We start from the raw sequence: 18692 nt of genomic DNA, 5'->3' as shown, positions 1-18692 counted from the left end.
TGTGACAAACATGTAATGCATATGACTTAAGCGATACTAAAGTGGTGCAGTTTTGTGGTGACATAACGCATGGCTCTCAACCATTTGTGTTGCAAAGGCGGGTGAAAAACACCTGATTTTGTTTTTGGCGGGTGAGAGCCCACTGAAGTGAATGGGCGTGCTGGAGGCTTGGCGGGTGAATCAGCTGTTTACAAGGTGGGTGACACATAGCTCTCAACTCACCCGCTTTTGGCGGGTGTCACCCGCCTTGCAAAGGGCTGACTCACCCGCCAAACCTCCTGCACTCCCATTCATTCTAATGGGCGTCTCACCCGCCAAAAATAAAATCGGGTGATTTCACCCGCCTTTGTGAGGCAAATGGTTGAGAGCTATGGTGACATCCACCAAAAGCATATGAGTTGAGCGCTATGCATAACGATTATCCACCCTTTCAAAGCTAGCCTCAGCTTATTGTTTGATTCCAAGGTTGAATGCAGCGGTTGGGGCGCATAAGTTAAAGTTGGAGACAAATAAAGAGGAAGCACAGAGGAATGTAGAGGAGGATAAGGGGAATAGTGCCATGAGATTGGTTTAAAATATCACATGGTTTAGTGGATATATCAAAAATGGACTACACACAAAAAGACTATACCTGGGAAATGTAGTTTTTAATGTGTAGTTTTTTTTATATGATTTGTAATGGTTTTTACCGCTGCACGAGTTTTCAGTAAAGAGAGAAAGCATAAGCCTTTGCCAATTTGTCTTTAATAGAATCTTGGCTTTCTATAAGGTTAGTATGGAAAATCAGTATTATCCACTAACATGGTGTTTACTGTCAGCAGATGCCATGAAAGAAGCTAACTCTCTAGTTCTTTCTTAGAATTCGGCATTGAATCTCCATGACAAATTTGAACTTCCCGGAGCAGACTGATCGAGCAGGATAAACAGAGCGAGGTTTGGAACGCAAAACGGACGGACGTACCTCTCTGTAACCTTGGTCTCCGCTGGACTACATACATTTTTGAAGTATCGCGATATTTCGTATTCTGTTCTGTGAAGAAACACCGACCTCGCGAGATTAAGTGATAATGAGTGAACTGATCCTGAGTCCGAGCGGACAGATGGCGGAGACTGAACTTGGGAAAAAATGGGACAGGTGTTTAGGGGACACCGCAGTGAAGCTGGGTGAGTGAGCACTGTTCACAAGAGGAGCAAGCACCACGGTGTAGCGTAGGTTTGTTTTGGTATCCTCGCCGTGAATTTCGAGGGTACCTTATTTCTCTTTCAGGGGACGCTACTAATGTATGCCAGATTACCGAGAGTGGTGGCATTGGTTTGTAATGTTTAGGATTAAAGAGGAACGGTCTACGGTTAAGCCACTCTCTTCTGGCACTAATGGGAAATACAGGAGCTGCGTTTTAAGAATTTCCTGTACACCTTTTTAGTCCGAACGAGCGTGCGTTCACAGATGTGTAATGGGAATCGTGATAAAGCGGGGCGGCAGACGCTGCAAGCCGATGTATGCTACTTAGGGTGCGTGTCAGACTTTGTCTAGCCTTAAATATGCTCAACGTTATTGCTAGTTGGGGGTACATTTGTGCCGTTACCCCGAGCTAAACGTGTCGCTTTGATTGTGTGCAGTATCGGGGTTCGGCTTTACTGGAAGCTGTTTATCTTCTGCTCCTAGCCTCGAAAAGCCTGATTAGTTTGACATCAAAGGCTACCATGCACTACTTTAAGCTCCCAAAGCCAACTGGTGCCACGCAAACATAATTATGTGACATCAACTCTGTTTTGGAACATGTATAAACACCCTTGGTGTAACCTCTAGAAGGCCACCGCGCAGCGGTTACTTCCCGTTGATCTCTGTATGTATGCGTGTAAATATTATACACTTGCAGCTAAATACGAAGGTCACCATTTTTGGTATGTTAAAAGGCTGTAGGTTTATTTAAAATTTTGAACTGTGTTCAAGCAAAGCGTAACTGGGATCGGATCCCATCCTAGTCCTCCAATGTAGGGGACAAATTACATGAGTCCCATGCTGCTTCTCGCAAGTTACTCCCAGTACAAGTCACAAGTTCAGAATAGTGCAAGGTTAATTGGAGGGGACATGCCAGGGTCACCATCACATTAAACTCCTTGGTCCCAGCTTACTCTCTTGGCACATTCATGCAGCCAACCACTCAACATTACACCCGGCTCCATGTGGTCCTCACATTCTAGGTACGCAAACATGTAACAGGATACAGCAGAAACAGACCCTTGCCGTTTGGATACAGGAGGTCCTTGGCGAGGGGTGTCACCCCCCCCCTTTACTTCCTTCATATAAGTTATAATACATGCCTCAAGCGGGAGAATCTTAAATGCCAACACACGGACAGCCTGTTTGATTTCTTTCTTGGCTTCTATACAACCTGTGGAATTGTTGCATCTGGGCACAATGTCTGACCAAATTAGTTCTGTGCTGCATAAAGCGTCAGCAGTGCTTCACAACTAACCCCTCATTGACTGTAGCAAATTTAACAGCATGTCTGTGTCTTTGTAAGGTATGTGATCCTAGACTTTATTTCTTCCGGCTGAATGCTCAAGTGGCACCACCAACCATTTCTTGAGTTGTGCTATGTCATTTTACCCTTCCTTTCACAAGCTTCCATTCTCCTTTTGACCCTTCACATGTTAGCGTTGTCAACCACCTGTGTTCCTTTCTGACTGCGTGGAGACATACTATGAGGGGGTGTGTGGGGACAATGAGGGGTTGACATGGTGGTGAAATGTTTTCAATTAGTACATCTCTTTTTGAAACATTTAGGCTTTCTTCCTCACTCGTAATTCCTTATTAAAAGTAATTTTAAAGTAAATGTTAAAAAAAGCTTCAATCTACTTGACTATACAAGTGGGCGAAAAAAGACTTTGCCAGCTCTGGAGGAGTGTCTGTCAAATGTGAAAGTTTAGCTACTTGAATGGACACACACAAATAAATAGATCTGATAAAAAGCATCTGAAAGCAGTCTGGCCATCTCTAACAGGAGTTAATAGATAATGCAATTGTAATCGTAGAGCAAAGCTGGCTACCTACAGTGTATGGCCTTACAGTAGGATCTGTAGAAGTATAGACCGAATTAAACAATTGATCTCTACTTTGCAGAAACATCTAGTTGGCTTTGTTTATTCATTATGTAAAAGGCAAGACCGTGAGCAGAGTGGATGGTGTAGCAAGCAGAGCACTGGGCAAACTAGGTGGAATAGTATAGTTTGTGGCCATTTCGTTTTCAGGTTTTCTGGTATAAAGCAACAGGATAAGATAAAATGTCAAGGCGTATGGGGTCAACAAAAGAATGCAACCAGCGGGTCTCAGAACTAGGTTTGCTAGCAAAAGCATTTGGCTGTGGGATCATGTACATTTTCAAAAGTGTTCATTCATCAATATGATGCCCCTTCGTCTTCATAATGAAATCTAGTGAACACTATAAGATTTAGATGCATTAACCTAAACTTTGCTGTAAAGCTTGGACCCCTAAACTTGACTGTGAAGTGTGGACACAATGCAGTGTTTTACAGTAGCAATACTGCAAGTATGCCTTATGTAACTACTTATATTTTTAGGCATGGAATTGCATGACAGTCTTAGTTATCACATATTATTGTTTGCCCGACAGGCTATAGTTGGCTTAATAAAAGTATCATCCTGTTTACTTGTAGTTTGCAATTATTATAAAAATAAAAAATAGTCTAGCAATGCCACACAGGCCTTTGGCACTTATTGAAAATAACTTCAATAGCATGGGAAGGGTCCGTTTTCATGGCAATATTTACATAATGGCTTAGAGTCCTTGTCCTCCAGTTTGATGTATTGTGCTATTGCTATCAAGCTTTTGGATTGGTTATTGGCAAACGCCCAACCTCTACATTTCTTACTTGAATTGAAGCAGCCTGTCTTTGTTGGACCATCTTGTACGGGACCTTCAGGAACGTTCCTGAATCACTTGTAGTGCCTCATCTGTTTGTTTGCCAGGTTTAGCAGCTGCCTCAATTTTGTCCACTGAAAATGACATGACATCAGATAATTAGTCCTCCCCTAGCCCCCCATTGATGTGCCTAGTTCAAGCTTCAGTGTTTGTTCTAAGGAGTAACAATGTTGGCACTCTCAGGAGGCTGTTCCCTTTTTAATTACATGAACTATATCCTGGTTGTCCATCCTTGGTCACCTTTCCCTGTGTAGTGCCTGATTCCACAAGTGAAATACTAGTACACAGGGAAACCATTCTAATAACGCCTGGAGACTGCCCCTGGTTGGTAATGTTGCACGGTATTAATTAACATAACGCAATGTTTGTTGCCAGATGCCCCACCCCTGCCTTCCACGGTTACCTCGCTAAGACCCTGGTAGGGAGACCCGGAAGGGGTGAGAACAGATGGCCCTCATTGCGGGGAGAGACCTGAACACAGACATTTGTTCTCTTAATTTGCACTGTGCCAGGGGTCAAGGAGTCTGTCTGTTTGATCGAAGACTGACAAGCAACCTCAAGGAGAAGAGGTTTGAAGAGACCATGGGCCTTTTATTTTGAAGTATGTCACAGGGCAAGAAGCCCTTTTGTTTTTATAATGAAACCAGCTACCATACTTTCCCAAGTTCAGTTAGGTTCTTTTGTTCATAGTGTTGGGGGCAGCAATATTGGTAGAGCACTTTTATGGATGGTGGACTTTACCTTATTTGTAGGACAGCGTTGACCAGTACTCCTTTCTTTTCTTTAGATGGGGACAGTGTAGGTTTTGGATGATTTTGACTCTTGGTTCTGGTTTACCACAGGTATTTTCCATCGCACATAACTGAGCTGCTTGATAGTACCCCCCCCCCACTTTTAATTGTATTGATCTTTTTACAGGAAGAATACATACTTTGAAACACTTGATTGCAACTGATGAATGCCTATTCAGCGTAACATAGACAACCAAATGAGAAAACAATGAAGTACATTAACCCAAAGCGGCTACAGTGCCACTGCCGTTCTTCCCCCTTCCCTATCTTATGGAGGTAACGTATAGCTATGGGATCATTCCCCCTGGAGCTTAATCTTTCTGGTGAAACCTCCTAAACCAAATGTTAACCATCTCAAACTGCCTTGGGATTACAATTGGGTGTATTACCACATTTCTTTTGAGACCAATGGCGGCCTATCCATTGACTAAAACGATATTCCAAATCTCAGTGTCGCTCGGAATGTATGCCTTTCTAGGAAGGGAAGCCACTCTGTCAATATGTGAGTGGGGTTCATGCAAAATGGCAGTTAGACTTTCCATCCATCTCATACAGTGTGCATGCTTTATCGACCCACTTTCTTGTTGTAAGGTGGCTCCTCTTCCAACAAATAGTAAGGCAAGCTCTTAGCCGGCATCATCAGATTTCTCGGCATGACCATTTCCTTGATGTTCCACACCAAACAATACCAACAGGGGTCTTGGATCCCTGTCAATGCCATCTAGGTCCCCAATACATGCTAGAACCTTGTTCCAGTAATGCTGTACCAAGGGACACCGCACCACATATGCCAGTAATGGGAGTCCATTGCAATCCCTCCAGCAATTCTGTTGGAAGATAGAGCTGCGGCTGCGCATGTCTGAAGCAGCTGCCAACTGGAGTGGAACACAACAGAGCTGTGCACTGCCTAGCATGGTGGCCACGTATGCCTGTAGGGGCCACCTATGAAGAGGAGTGGAAAAAAGGTAAGTAGGAGTAGTGCAGGGGGCAGCTGCATCGTGGACTGCGTATGTTGGATCGGTCACTGTGTCTGGGATGCATCAGAGGAGTAAGTACCGATAAGTATGGAGGGCAGGACCATTATGCAGCCGAGGAACTGTTCAGGAAAGTGAAGAGGAGAGCAGATCTGTGGTGTGGCGTGGGCCTCCAAGGACTAAAATGAGCGTGTTGTACTCACACGTTTGCTTCCGTGACACTGGAAATGTCCGTGGCATCAATTTGTGCGCAAGACGGCATGATTGTATTTTTTTTTTTTAATTTATTTAGCACTTTGCACCAAAGCGCTGCACAACATCACTTTACAGTACAATTAAAATGAACATTATAAAGTCAAAGGAACTATGATTAAGAGTGGAGCCAATGGTTCTTGAGAGTAGAGCTGAACATTGGATGGGAAGACTGAGCAAGTGGGAGGGCGTTCGGGAGTGAGGTAGGCAAAGGAATGGAAGCAGGACTGAGTACAAGGAGGGGGAGGAACAGCTAAGAGTGATTTAGAGTGCTAAGGGATGGAAGATTAAAAGGATACTAAAAGATAGACCATAAGGAGATTTAAATAGCATGGAAAGAAAGTTTATTTTGAGAAGCGAATGGAAGGACAGCAATCTAAGTGAAAGCAAAATAGTTGCAAGGCAGAAGCACGCATTATAAACAAAAAAATGAGGAGCTAAACGTGAAGCAGGGAGTCCAAAAAGAGTGCACAGTAAAAGACGAGAAAAAACGAGAGCAGAATCAGTTGAATTGCTTCAAAGGTAAGATAATTCCTTGCCTTTCAAATATTAAAGAGATGAAAACGACATGAGGGTGAAAGAAAGGAAATTTGACGAGAAAAGGAAAGATCAGAGTAAAATAAAGGCAAGGATTACGAGCAGTGCAAGAAATGAGAAGTGGCGAAGGAGGACAAGAAATTAAGGCAGGGGTAAAAGGAAGAGGAATAATAGTAGTTGGGGGAAAAAAAGTATAGTTTGAACAGAATTCAAGACAAAGTTGTCAGTCATCCCAGATTTTATAGCCAAGAATGGAGTAGCCTAGTTGGAAGAAGTAAAGGCGTGATAGTTATTTCGAATGAGGAAATAATAGATTCAAGAGAAGTGTAGAGAAAAAAGGAAAGGACCCAGAACGGGACCTTGAGGAACACTATGTAAAAGAGGCAAAGTATCAGAAGAAGTCCTAGCCCAAGATGCAAATTAAGTATGGTACGAAACCAGGAGAGAATTAGACCGAGCACCCAAAAGAGGAAAGTGAAAGAGCAGTTTCATTAGAGTGCATATCCGGAAATCCAGATTCAAAATTAAATCAGACACAAGAGGAAAATTGTGAATAAAAGTTCAAAAAGCTAAGGAAGGAGTGGGAGGTCTAAAATTTGAAGGAAGCGTAGATTCCAGAGAAGGGTTTTTCAGAAATGGAAAGAATAGAAGCATGCTTGAAGGAAAGGCCAAAGAAAGGAGAGGTAAGATACGAAACCAAAGGATAGACTTTAGGTCTAAGTGAAGAAGGGAAAGGGTCAGAAGGAGCAACCATAGAATGATCACGAGCCCGCAAAGACGTAGTATCAGACGTTGAAATCAGAGGAAAAAGGTGACAGAACCGGAAAATAAGAAGAGCAAGAAAGAACAATGGCTGGCAGAAGAGTGGCCACTTTGAAGAGAAGTAAGAAGCAAAATCAGAGCAAGAAGTGTAGGATTAGTGTGATTGGGAGAAGGAGGGTAAAGAAGACGATGGGTGAGAAGATTGAGAATGGGGAAGGTCAAAATGGAAAACGTGTACTTGAGAGAAGAACCTCAAAGTGTATGGTACGAAGAAAGAGTGAGATTTGCACCAGCAATGCTCGAGGCAAGTAAGAGCTCACTGCTTTGAATGTGGCTTTGGCGTAAGCCAAGGCTGTAGGGATTTCCACAAAGGTAAAAAGGAAGAAACATGATGAGAAGAGAAAATGGAGTCTGCATCTTCTGCTGAAAGAGCAACAAAGGATGGATGAGAGGGCAGGCCAGAGATGCAAGACTAGACAAAGGCGCATTCAAGGTGCAAAGACCACGACGAGAATACGTTGGAGAGCAAGAGGGTCGAGATGACCCGCGCAATAATGATTGATGGGGAAGAATAGAGAGAATAAGTTATACAGTGTTTACCGAATCCTTTATATTGAATGCCCATATATCGAATATTTTATCACAAACTTTTATAGTGAATGCATTTAGGGGTGGGGTGAAGGGTTAAATCTATTTGGAAATGGTCGGGTGGGTTTTTTGGGGGATGGGAAACTGGTTTGAGGAACCCCCCTCCAACCCCCAAGAAGTGGATTCACTGTTTTGTTGTAATATTCACTATATGGGCATTCAATCAAGCTTTCGGCATAAAGATGTGTAACAAAAAATAAAAGATAATGGTCTGATGAGTAGACTGAAAGAGTAGAGACAGAAGAAATCGATTTTATTTCTTTTAATTATGGTTATAGCTCAAAGGGCTTTATTATAATATCGTACAAACAAATTCCACAAAACACAAAGAGCTTACAACGTACGAGACATGAGTCGTAACAATTTATAAGTCCCATACAATCAATAGTCCGTAATCTGACAGTTGATTCTGTGGGATACTACAGAGTCCTTTAAAACAGTAAAATGACAACGCCAATAAAATAAAATCTGTTGAATTGAACATTTGTAGGGTTACTACAAAGTCCTTGAAGCAGTCGTAATTTCAGCAAATAACATATAACAGAAATGCCACCCCCAAGTAGTACAGGGTTATGCAGAGCAGGTACAACCACCTATTGGTTCATAATTCATTGTCGGCAGGGAACAGTTCAAGGACTTGAGAGGAATTTGAAAGTATCCCCACCTTTCCCCTCTTCAAAAGTTCCCTCCAAATATTAGAGGGCAATGTGCACAGATCTGTGGCCAGAGTTTAGACAATAGTACCAAAAATACTCTGTCTTGATACCGTTTGGGTCAAACACTTGGGCCCCAAGCTTACTTGTGTATAACGGGCCATGTTCCCTGCACTCAGTTAGTACATGTTGGTCCGTTTCCAAATTGCTCACAGTCCACAGGAACGACAATACCTAGCCTCTCTAGTGATGCCTTCCTCTCTGTCAAGTACAGACAGCACCAGCAGTTTGCCGATTGTTAAGAGTAACAGGAATCTGTGCAACTCTGGAGAAGAGCATGGCAATAAGCAGCCCCGATGGCCTTATAGCTGTGAGCCAATTGCACAAGAATGGTACTGTAGCTAATGAGAATAGCTAAATGGCCATCATTGTTACATCAGTCCCATTGTTTTTATTTTTTTCATTTACATGGTTATCCTGGTCTGCTCAGCTAGACTCTCCTCCAAAATAGGCTTCAGACAAGCAGCTGCAAGATCTAGGCATACCAAAGATAGGTTTTCAGGGTTAGTGGAGGGGGGCTGTCTGCCCAATAAATTAAACGGTGGACGACTATGAGACTTATGTGACTTCAGATACAGTGCACATCTTTTTTTAATGACCATAGCAGAGAGAGAGAAGTAGGGCCCAGCTCTAGGTGAATGATTTCAATTGGAATAGTAGGGCCCAACCCCAGCATTTTCTGCCAGAATCTACCCTCCAAGGCTTTCAGCCTCCTTCATGCTGAGTGCCTCCAGACCATACAAAAGAGGTGCACACACATTGCTGATACAGAGTCAGGATACCTTGAAGGGGAAAAACCTGACGCCGCCCGTACTCCTCAGAAGTATACTATTCAGTTTCGCTCGCATTTTCTCACCTCTCAATGCGAGGTTGTCTGTCTTGGTGGAAAATTCCACCCACAAATATTTGTAGCTATGCACCTTCTGACTTTCCCATCCAATACCAATGTGGGGATATCCACCCGTTTGTGTGAGAAGTGCATAACCTTGTCTTATAATTCAGCTCTAGATCATGTGCCTGGGCAAACTTCAGGACCACTCCCTAGGCTCTTTAAACCAGCGAAAGTGTGATCGAAAAATAATGAGGTAGTCAGCGTAAGATAGACATGGTACACTGACCGCCATGTACTTGGGTGGGCACGTATTTGCCCCTTAAATTCCTTAATGAGTTCAGAAAGATGGATATTGAAAATAACCGGTGCAAAGGAGCAGCCCTGTTTTACGCCCAGATTAGTGCTTATAGGGGATGATATGGTACCCACATTGTCCTACCTGACTTGGACAGAGGTGTTCTCATGCAGGCCCCTAATAGCCAGGAGTAAATCCCTTGGGCAGCCATGTCGCTTCATTGTTTTCCCCTGTTGACCGTATCAAAAGGCGGCTTTGAAGTCCATTATTGCCACATACAGACCTGAATGCCCTTTAAACTTGGCCGCCTTTGTCAAACGGCCACAAACATTGGGAGGTGCCAGAACCAGCACGAAAACCCATTTGGAGGTCACTAAGTATGCGATTAGATTCCACCCAGATTACAAGTCTTTCCAGCAATAGGGGGATACAAATTTGGTATTCGGCATTGCTAGAAGCCTAAAGTTCTCGGGGCAGGTTCTAGGTCCCTTCTTGTGTATAGGGACCAGTCCTACCTGACTCACTCTGTTAAATAGGTGTAACATGATTCCACCCCGACCCCCTACCAAAAGGAGCTTCTTTTTTTAACATTTGGGAGCCCATTCGGACCTTGGGCTCGAGTCCTTTAGGGAGGTCATTTCTGACCATGATTTCTTTGCGGGAGAACCAGATGAAGAAACCACCTTCTACTGGCTTTGAATTCCAGCTAGGCACTGCAGGATCATACAAATTATTACTAATGTGGTTCGCCCACTCAGATTGCCCAATAATACACACCTCCCGGGCGGTAATGGTGGAATTGAAAGCCCTCTGCAACTTAGAAAACGTACATGAGCCGCCCCCCCCCCCCCTTGCTAGCAATGGCAATCAAGTACTGCCATTGTGCGGTTCTACACAATGCTAACTTATCCCTTATCTTCGAAATAGATAATGAAGTGTAAAAAATCGACAAGATCCAGAAACAAGAAAAGGAGTAGACATTGGTAAAATATGTGAATCAAGAATTGCAATATTCTTAACGCGAATCAAAATCGATGTCTATTTAACTCTGTTCATGTTTGTCAAATCCTCAGCTAGCAACACAAGACTACATTGTCTTCCTATTAATCTGTACATTTAGAGGGGAGATGTGAACTATTGATGGTGTGGTTTTAAAAACAAATGTTTATACTGTGTGGCATTCCACACGCCCCCCCCCCCGCCCCTCCCAAATTGGTCTTTTTGTATGGAATGCAAGGGAAATGATGTGCTGCAGTAGTGTAACTACATAGTTATTGTGAAGTGAGAAAAGAACCTTCCTGTATTTGATACAGAATCAGATCATGTGTTTACATTTCGGAATAACGTGTTTGATTTCTCCTTAGCTCAATTCCCTACTATTAAGCATACCACACTGGCACCTTTAAGAAACCAATGTAATTTCTTCTGCCCATTGGAACAAAGATAATCCTGTTTGAGTAGCTTGTGTCCGAAGTGCTTTACTTGGGGACTTGTAACTAAATATAAACCTATATTGTTCCCAGTGATAATAAAATTACATTAACATTGATATAAGTGCATCTAAAAGCTCAATGGAACTGCACCACTTGCTTGTGGTTAACAAAATAGAAGGGAGTACACTATGGTAACCGAGCTAAATCGTGGTATGAATAAAAGGAATGGTATAATTGCTGCAAGAATGTATGCTCGCCTCATGGATATCGGCATATGCGAACTTTATTATGACAGAAAGAAGCGGCCGAAAGATACTTCCTAAAGGACTACCCCAGGGTGACAACCCAACTAATGAAGGCTTCATCTTCAAAATGAATTTCAACACTGAGCGTTGATTAAAATGGAATGAATACATCTACAATGAGCTAATGGATGTCCACAGTGAAACCAACATTGTTGGAACATTTTCCTTTAAACCATATATTCAAATGCTTCCTTTCCCCCAATTCATTAGGGAGGCCAGAGATGGGCACCTACACCTCTTATCTAGTCCTATGAGCCCCATATACTTTTAAGCCAGATCGTTACATGCCACATAGCACTGATCGTGTCATTGCACTTCTGCAATCTGGGGGTGACCACGAACGGATCTGTGTGATCACTGTGCATACGAAAATGCATCATTTTTACTGCCCATTTTTGATAAAGCAGGCATGTTAAGTGGCTAAACTGGTATTTTGATAGCCAAGGTGTGTTTCAAACCCACTCCGAGCACCTTGTTAAATGCAGGGATTATTCTGACAGTCTGACTGAAAACTGTGTATGGAGTAATTGGAGCTCTGTGAGGTTCACATTGGGGGGGGGAAAGGGCTGGTACTGAAATCTTTAATGGAAGTGTCTCCTTACTCGATACAGTTGCGACCATGATTGCTCAACCTAATTTATGTGGCACTCCGGCAGTAAAATGCGGCTGTTGTAAGCCGCGGGCTGTTACCAGGAAGCTACCCAGGAAGTTATCGAGCCACATCTCTGGCTATGCCCTCTTGCCTTTAAGAACTGACTGCGATCCAGAGCGATGAGGCCTGGCAGTAAAGGGCGGCTGTTGTGAGCCGCTGGCTTTTTGACACAGCGGGCCCCTTCTGACCTCCTATAGCTGTAGTGGTAAGCCTGTTTGGAAGCATGAAATTGTAATTCCTCTCACCGGCTCGTTAGTCTGTTCTAGCTGTGCGAGAGGTTGTTTTTTCAGCAAAGTTCTTGTTGTCAACAATGTTAATTTCTTCGGACCGTTTGGAGGCCGCTCCTAACCTGTGTTGACATCGCCCAATAAATCCATATTGTCATTCGTCTCTTGATGGGATTGCAGGTTCTACTGCACGCTCCAAAGGGCCTGTGCTATCTGTCACTTGGAACTTCCCTGATTGCCGGCACCGAGGGAGTGTGCTCCGATCTAAAGGGAGTGAGGGGAGCTGAAGCTGTACCAGTGACGTTTGGAGCTTTTCAAGTTTTGGAGTTTATAAAAGATCTGCTGTTCCGCCAATCCGTCACCTAGTGAAGCAGTGCCACCTTCCATTCTATATACCTACTTTCTTAGATTGCGGCCCTGTTTTTGTTTTTATCTCCTCTACCAACATACACAATGGTGAAAACAGAGGCTGAGGGATCAAACTCCCCCAGGGACAGCCAATGCAAAATCTTGAAGCTGTCCAAGTCAATTAAGGATGTCAATTTACTGATTTCCAAAATCAAGGGACTATTGTCAGCCATTGATGGAACGGGCACAGTGGGACGTTTGGTCCACCAGCAGAACGACTCCCTCCCAAACTCAAGGTATCGATATGAAGATGATCTGTGTGGCTGAGGAGAATATTGGGTATCTGATTACTTTTTGTGACGATTATGTCCCACCCCCAAAAAGCATTAGTCCACGTAAGAGCACAGGGCCCCACATTTCGAAGGAAGGTATTTTGGGGTCCTTTGAAATTGCCCAAAAACCTGGTCAGACTGGTGAAGAAACATATATTTTTTTTTTTTTTGGTTGGAGTTATATTTGGTGGGTGTTTTTAAGTCCACCCAGAATCCAGACATGACCAAAAGCCCACCGCCTCCCCCAGCCTAATGGCCACCCCCCAATTAACTTATTCTCTACCAAATGATTCACTACACTTCAGGTGGTCACAAGCAGGGCGCCCCATTCTCCTGCTGTTATTTCTCACTGTTCATCTGGTGTTCTGCGTGTCAGATTTCCCCGCCCAAACCACCAGCAGAGCACCAGTGGAAAACTGCGACCCGTAAAGGAAGGTTCAAACAAGCTGGGATGTAGCCAGTGGGCAGGGGGAACTGGGTGGGATGAAACATGTGAGTGTTAAGTCACCTCATGACGCAGGTTCTAGTCCTGTACTGATGTGCGCAGTGATGGCACAATGCCGCCTAAGAAGGTTGAGGTAATCCTTGCCGTTCCCAAAATCAATTGCCAGATAGGGGAGGGATTTGACGGAAGAAATTAAACAAATTAAGAAAAAGGTGGATTTATCCAGCTACCATCTCCCCTATTTTCCAGTATGCATAACCAGTGGTGTGAAGCCTTACCCTGTCCCTCTTCCCCAAGTGACCGGGTCTACTTCCCATAGGGTCCCTATGAGCTTAGACCCTATTGGCTGGGAGCAAACCAGAAACCCCAACTATAGTGATCATTTTGTAACCAGAGGGCTTGGGGGGGGGGGGGCAATCGTAGGGCATATCGCGTGGGAGGTGCCATTGCGTGGGGGGAGCCTGGTGCCTGGGAGGTGCGATTGCATGGGGGAGGTAGGAGAGAAGCCTGGGAGGTGCCTTGGCGGGGATACCCAGGACCTGCCATTGGAACCAGTTGATTCCTGATGGGAGACAAGATGGCCCTTGTGGCCTCTTGCTTTCTATTGCCCGTTAACTTGTTTTTCCCAAAGTATTGGGAAGCCCTGACTGTTCCTTCCCCCTGACTGGCTGCTAGGTGGATACTCCAGAGAAGTCCAAGCCAGACTGGCTGGAGCCTTCCCAGTGACTGTATGTTGTGCCCACCCCTTTGGGGTGGGACTTGGATGAATGGAGGTTATGACCAATATGCACTTATGGGTGTCTAGCTTCTGGTATGTGACACAAGGACTGAGCTAGCACTTCCTGAGGAGTGCTGAATGGCTGGGTACTTGTCCCAATACACATTTCTTGTTGCGAGTGTCTGAGGGAGGAGAATGGCCTGAATGCACTATGAGCCTGATTGGCTGACTGACTACTTGAATGCCCTTCTGAGTGATTGGTTGCCTGATGTGACCCAGCAGAATGAATGAGACTCCAAACAGTATATCTGGGGGGCCTCTCACTGCTAGCAATTGTTCAGCAGTTAAAACTTGATGCTTATCCTTGAAGCCCAGCTAGAAGACGACTTGCTGCTGCATTTGCTTCGACCCGATCCGAAAGCTGTCGAGTTTGTCGAGGATTGATCCGAGAGACCTCTTCCCGAGCTATGAGGGAACATCGTGCACTGCTAACCTTTGCCGAAGCTCCCTGGAAGTCAGACCCTCGACACAGGCTGCCGACCGGAGACCGGGACCACCGAGAACAAACTGAAGCACTGAACATTCCGTTGACCGTCGTCGACCAGGGTTCGCAGGTTTGCTGTAACCGCTGGAGGCCCGTTGAAGCTATGTTGCCCAGAAGCGGGGACCGATTCATGCCGTGCCGACGACCAGAGCTGCAACGCTCCACCTGATTAAGACATTTTGAATCCAAGCACTCCCTCGCCTGCACCGTCGACCTCTTTGTCCCACCAGAGAAATTAGAGGCTGCTGACGGGCCAATGAGCATCCGCCAGTGGGTTCCTGCCACCCGAAGACTGCAGAGACGCCAGATGACTCGACGCCCTTGCTGGGCCAAAGACTCTTTGCAGCAACAAACCATCGTCGAGGTGCACCGCACGCCTCGTCTTTGCAGGACGTTCACAACCGATCGTCGACGAGCACCGCCAGGACAGAAGCTGCTGCCTCAACGCATCAAACTTCTTCCTCGGTGACTCTCGATGCCAAGGTTCACCTTCTTCGAGGTCTATCGACGATCCGTGGCTCCTGCTTTAAAGGGGGCCACTCAAGAAGGATCCATCGACGCCTCATCGAAGAACTCTGCTATTCCAGGTACATTTGGGGTGGCAGAACTATTGAGAAGGAAACTCATAGAAACAATATATGGACAGGGCTTGTTTTATATCCTTATTTTACAGGTTGCCCGGGGGGGAGGGCGGAAATCCTCACACAACTGTCTATTGGTAGGGGCCAGTATTCTGCCTATTTTAAACAACCTGCTTTCCTCTTATGTCTATTGTTCACTTTATTAAATGATTTGTATGACATTTTAACTGAGTACAGTTGATGCATTTTAATGGAATCGGAGTAATTGTGGTACCACAGACTGTATATATTTACCATTTTAGATGAACTTGAGCACAGTGTGTTATTGTGTACTTAACTTGAGCCTATTTATATATAGAACTGTGTTTTCCCTAACATAGTGTGTGGACATTTCTTTGTGGGTGCTTGGGGACTACATTGTACTTAAAAACCAGCCTGCATCACCTCCTGAGCTTAAGCCTTGGTGGTTCGTCCACAGCTACCGAATAGAGAACCTTGGCTAGGTTGCTCTGCACTTCTACTCTGCCATATAGGGAGCAGGAGTACAGATACCTCCCCACCCCCCCTTTACAACGGGACGCCTGGTGCCTGGGAGTGGCGGTTGTGGGGGCAGCCTGGTGCCTGGGGGTTGCGGTCGCGGGGGGGGGGGGGGCAACCTGGGGGCTGCGGTCGCAGCCTGGTGCCGGCAAGCTCAGACTGAGGGCTGGAAGCAAGGCGCTGGCGGTAAGCTGCAAGAGTCCATTGTGGGTATCCGAGGAGCAGACCCAACTGCGAGTGCGAAGGAGTGATGGTTTGACGTGCACACTCTGGTCCTGGAACAGAGCCAAGACCGGATCTAGCGGAGGACCACGAAGGTACACCAGGACTGCTGAAACAGGCTGGAAGAGTAGCGGGAGCCACCAACAAGAAACCCCAACCCAGCAAGGACTGGTGATGTGCCACATCCCACGATAAGGTAAAGAGGCATGGGAGACCCAGTATGGATAAGGGAGAGGCAAAGAGGGGGACACCATCATTTTCCTCACCCCAGTGGCAGCGATGTTTGTTTTTATTATTTGTAATGCGCAAACATACCCTAAGCTAACAGGGCGCAACGGTTACAGGTATATGCGAAACTTGGTTACAGCACAGAAAATATATATATATATATATATATATATATATATATATATATATATACAAAAATAAACACGTGAGGAAACAATATGTACAGGGAAAGGGTGTCCAGGAAATAACACCTAGGAGTGATTGAAGGTTTACGTTTTCAGCAAGTCCGTTCTGAGAGTCGGTGGTAGAGAGTTCCATAATTTAGCTGCTTTCACTGGGAAGCTATTGCCCCCTATGGTGGAGCATTTAAAGTTAGGGACAGAGAGGCAGTCTTTGTAGATTGTTCTTGTGGGTCTCGAGGAAGTCTGTCTGAAATCTGTCGATCAAGTAAGTTGGTGCAGCATTGTTAAGGGATTTGAGTGAGTGACAGAGTTTTTAGCTGAATTTTGTTTTTTATACAGAGCGAGTTCTGTTGGCTATGTGTCGTGCTATGATCTCTTCTAGAGTTACCCAATGCCGCTCTAAGAGCATTGAGAGTTTGTAGTTTACTGGTGGTAGCTTTGGCAGCCCCAAGATAAAAAGCATTGCAATAGTCCAGGCGGGACAGTATGAGGGCTCTTGCGAGAGTCAGGCAGCTAGTGTCGGACAGAAAAGATTTGACTCCACAAATCAATTTACACTTGTAAGCCGTGGATGAAGCTAGGGAATTCACCTGTCTGTTGAAAGAGAGGTTGGAGTTGAGGTAAAAACCTAGCGTTTTAACCTCTTGTCCTACTTTGATGCTATTGCCATCAATTGTGAAAGAAGAGTAGACAGGGCCCAGTTTCTTTAGACTAGAGGTGGTGCCCAGGATGATGAGTTCAGTTGTATCATCATTCAGGCATAGTCCATGTGTGGCCATCCATGCCTGGATGATGTACACCCTATTCCAAATCCTTGCCATAATCCCCAGTAAGTGGAAGGAGGGTCTGGGTATCCTCTGCATAATTGGTGTAGGTGATACCGAGATGATCCAGATCATCGAAAAGGGGCTTGGTATTGTACAGTGTGGGCGAACACAAGAATCCTGTGGTGTTGGGTGTCCTGACCCACGTTTGGACTATTATGCTGCAACATTTGGTGCTGTGGGCTTAGGAAATCCAAGAGGGCGGAAAAGCCCACATTTGCGCCACAATCCAGGAGAACCGTGCAGTTTTGCACACACCAAAATGGTCCCCTGACCTGCCACCCACCAGGGCAAAAAAAGATGGTTCTGTTCAAAACCCGTTTTTATTAATGTCAAAAATTGCTAAGATCATGGGCCCGGAACCACCAAACAAAAATCCAACTATGGTTGAGTGTTTTACTTTACTCTATTACAGATCAACATCAATGCCATGTCAAGCAAGGATCATATACTATCAAGTAAAATCCTTTCCTTTTGAAATGTATTAATTCAAGACAGCTGTAAAAAATGGGTGCAGTACCAGCATTGGACACTGACCAGTGCTGGCACTCTATATATCCTGACAGGAGAGCTGTCTTGCAGAACTGTGCAGTGAACAGAAGGGGGTCTTAGGAATTAAAAGTTCAAAAGACATGCCTTTCCTGAGAACTCTTAACACCCCAGAGACCCGCACCAGGAGGCAGGATATAACCTGGCCCTGTTGATTGAGAGGGAGGGGACTTCCCTGCAGCCTGCTGGCCCCAACACAATAGACCCTTTCAATTGAATGGGAGTATGCTGATTTGGGTGTGGACTGTAAACGGAGCTCTGCCTGAAAGGAGAGACATGCGATCCCTGACTCCCCCAGTTCCTAGGGGCGGGCCAGACAGGACTGTGGATTCATGTTGCAGCAAATATGTTTAAGTTAAAAGCTTCTAAAATCTTGTATTAAGCTCACAGAAATGTACAATTTGGGGATCCTGAAAATGAAAAATGCCCTCACGATTTGAGCCCAAATTCCACTTTGTACGGTGTTCTGGGACCGAACCCCCCGCTATTTACTAATATTGCAGACACTGTGTTTAGGATAGAGACATAGTAATTTCCAGTAATATGCTCAGGGAAGAGGTGCAGGTCTGTGTAAATTTTGAGGAAAAACCAATATGGCGAAAGTCCCTAAAGCACAAAATGTTGCCATTTGTGAACCCAGGCTCTGAGGGGGATCAGAGTTGGGCGAGAGTGTATCTTAAATGAATCTGTGAAATGTGTATGTAATTTCAACGACGTGTGGATCTGGGAAACCTGTTAGTTATGAAAAATTCATTTTCTAAGTAAAAGCAAAGGGGTGTTTCTTCAATAGACTGTAAGACTGACTCACTCTGAC

The 18692-nt window shown here is 44.9% G+C and overlaps 1 protein-coding gene across 2 annotated transcripts in view; it reads left to right on the top strand.

Moving 5' to 3' along the window:
• The first annotated feature begins 932 nt into the window (after nt 1-932).
• MICOS10 (mitochondrial contact site and cristae organizing system subunit 10) overlaps nt 933-18692 on the top strand; it is a 198095-nt gene continuing 180335 nt past the window's right edge. The window contains exon 1 of one of the 2 annotated variants that reach the window (XM_069610386.1): nt 933-1164. In XM_069610386.1, coding sequence (XP_069466487.1) covers nt 1068-1164 — 97 coding nt within the window. In that variant the 5' untranslated portion in view covers nt 933-1067. The remainder of the gene's footprint in view (nt 1165-18692) is intronic. The other variant, XM_069610385.1, reaches the window with a different exon arrangement.

Source organism: Ambystoma mexicanum, chromosome 8 (assembly GCF_040938575.1).
Source record: "Ambystoma mexicanum isolate Mex_15411 chromosome 8, UKY_AmexF1_1, whole genome shotgun sequence".
Taxonomy (NCBI): Eukaryota; Metazoa; Chordata; class Amphibia; order Caudata; family Ambystomatidae; genus Ambystoma; species Ambystoma mexicanum.
The sequence above is the reverse complement of the archived record's forward strand: the minus strand, read 5'-3'. Positions and strand labels throughout refer to the sequence as shown.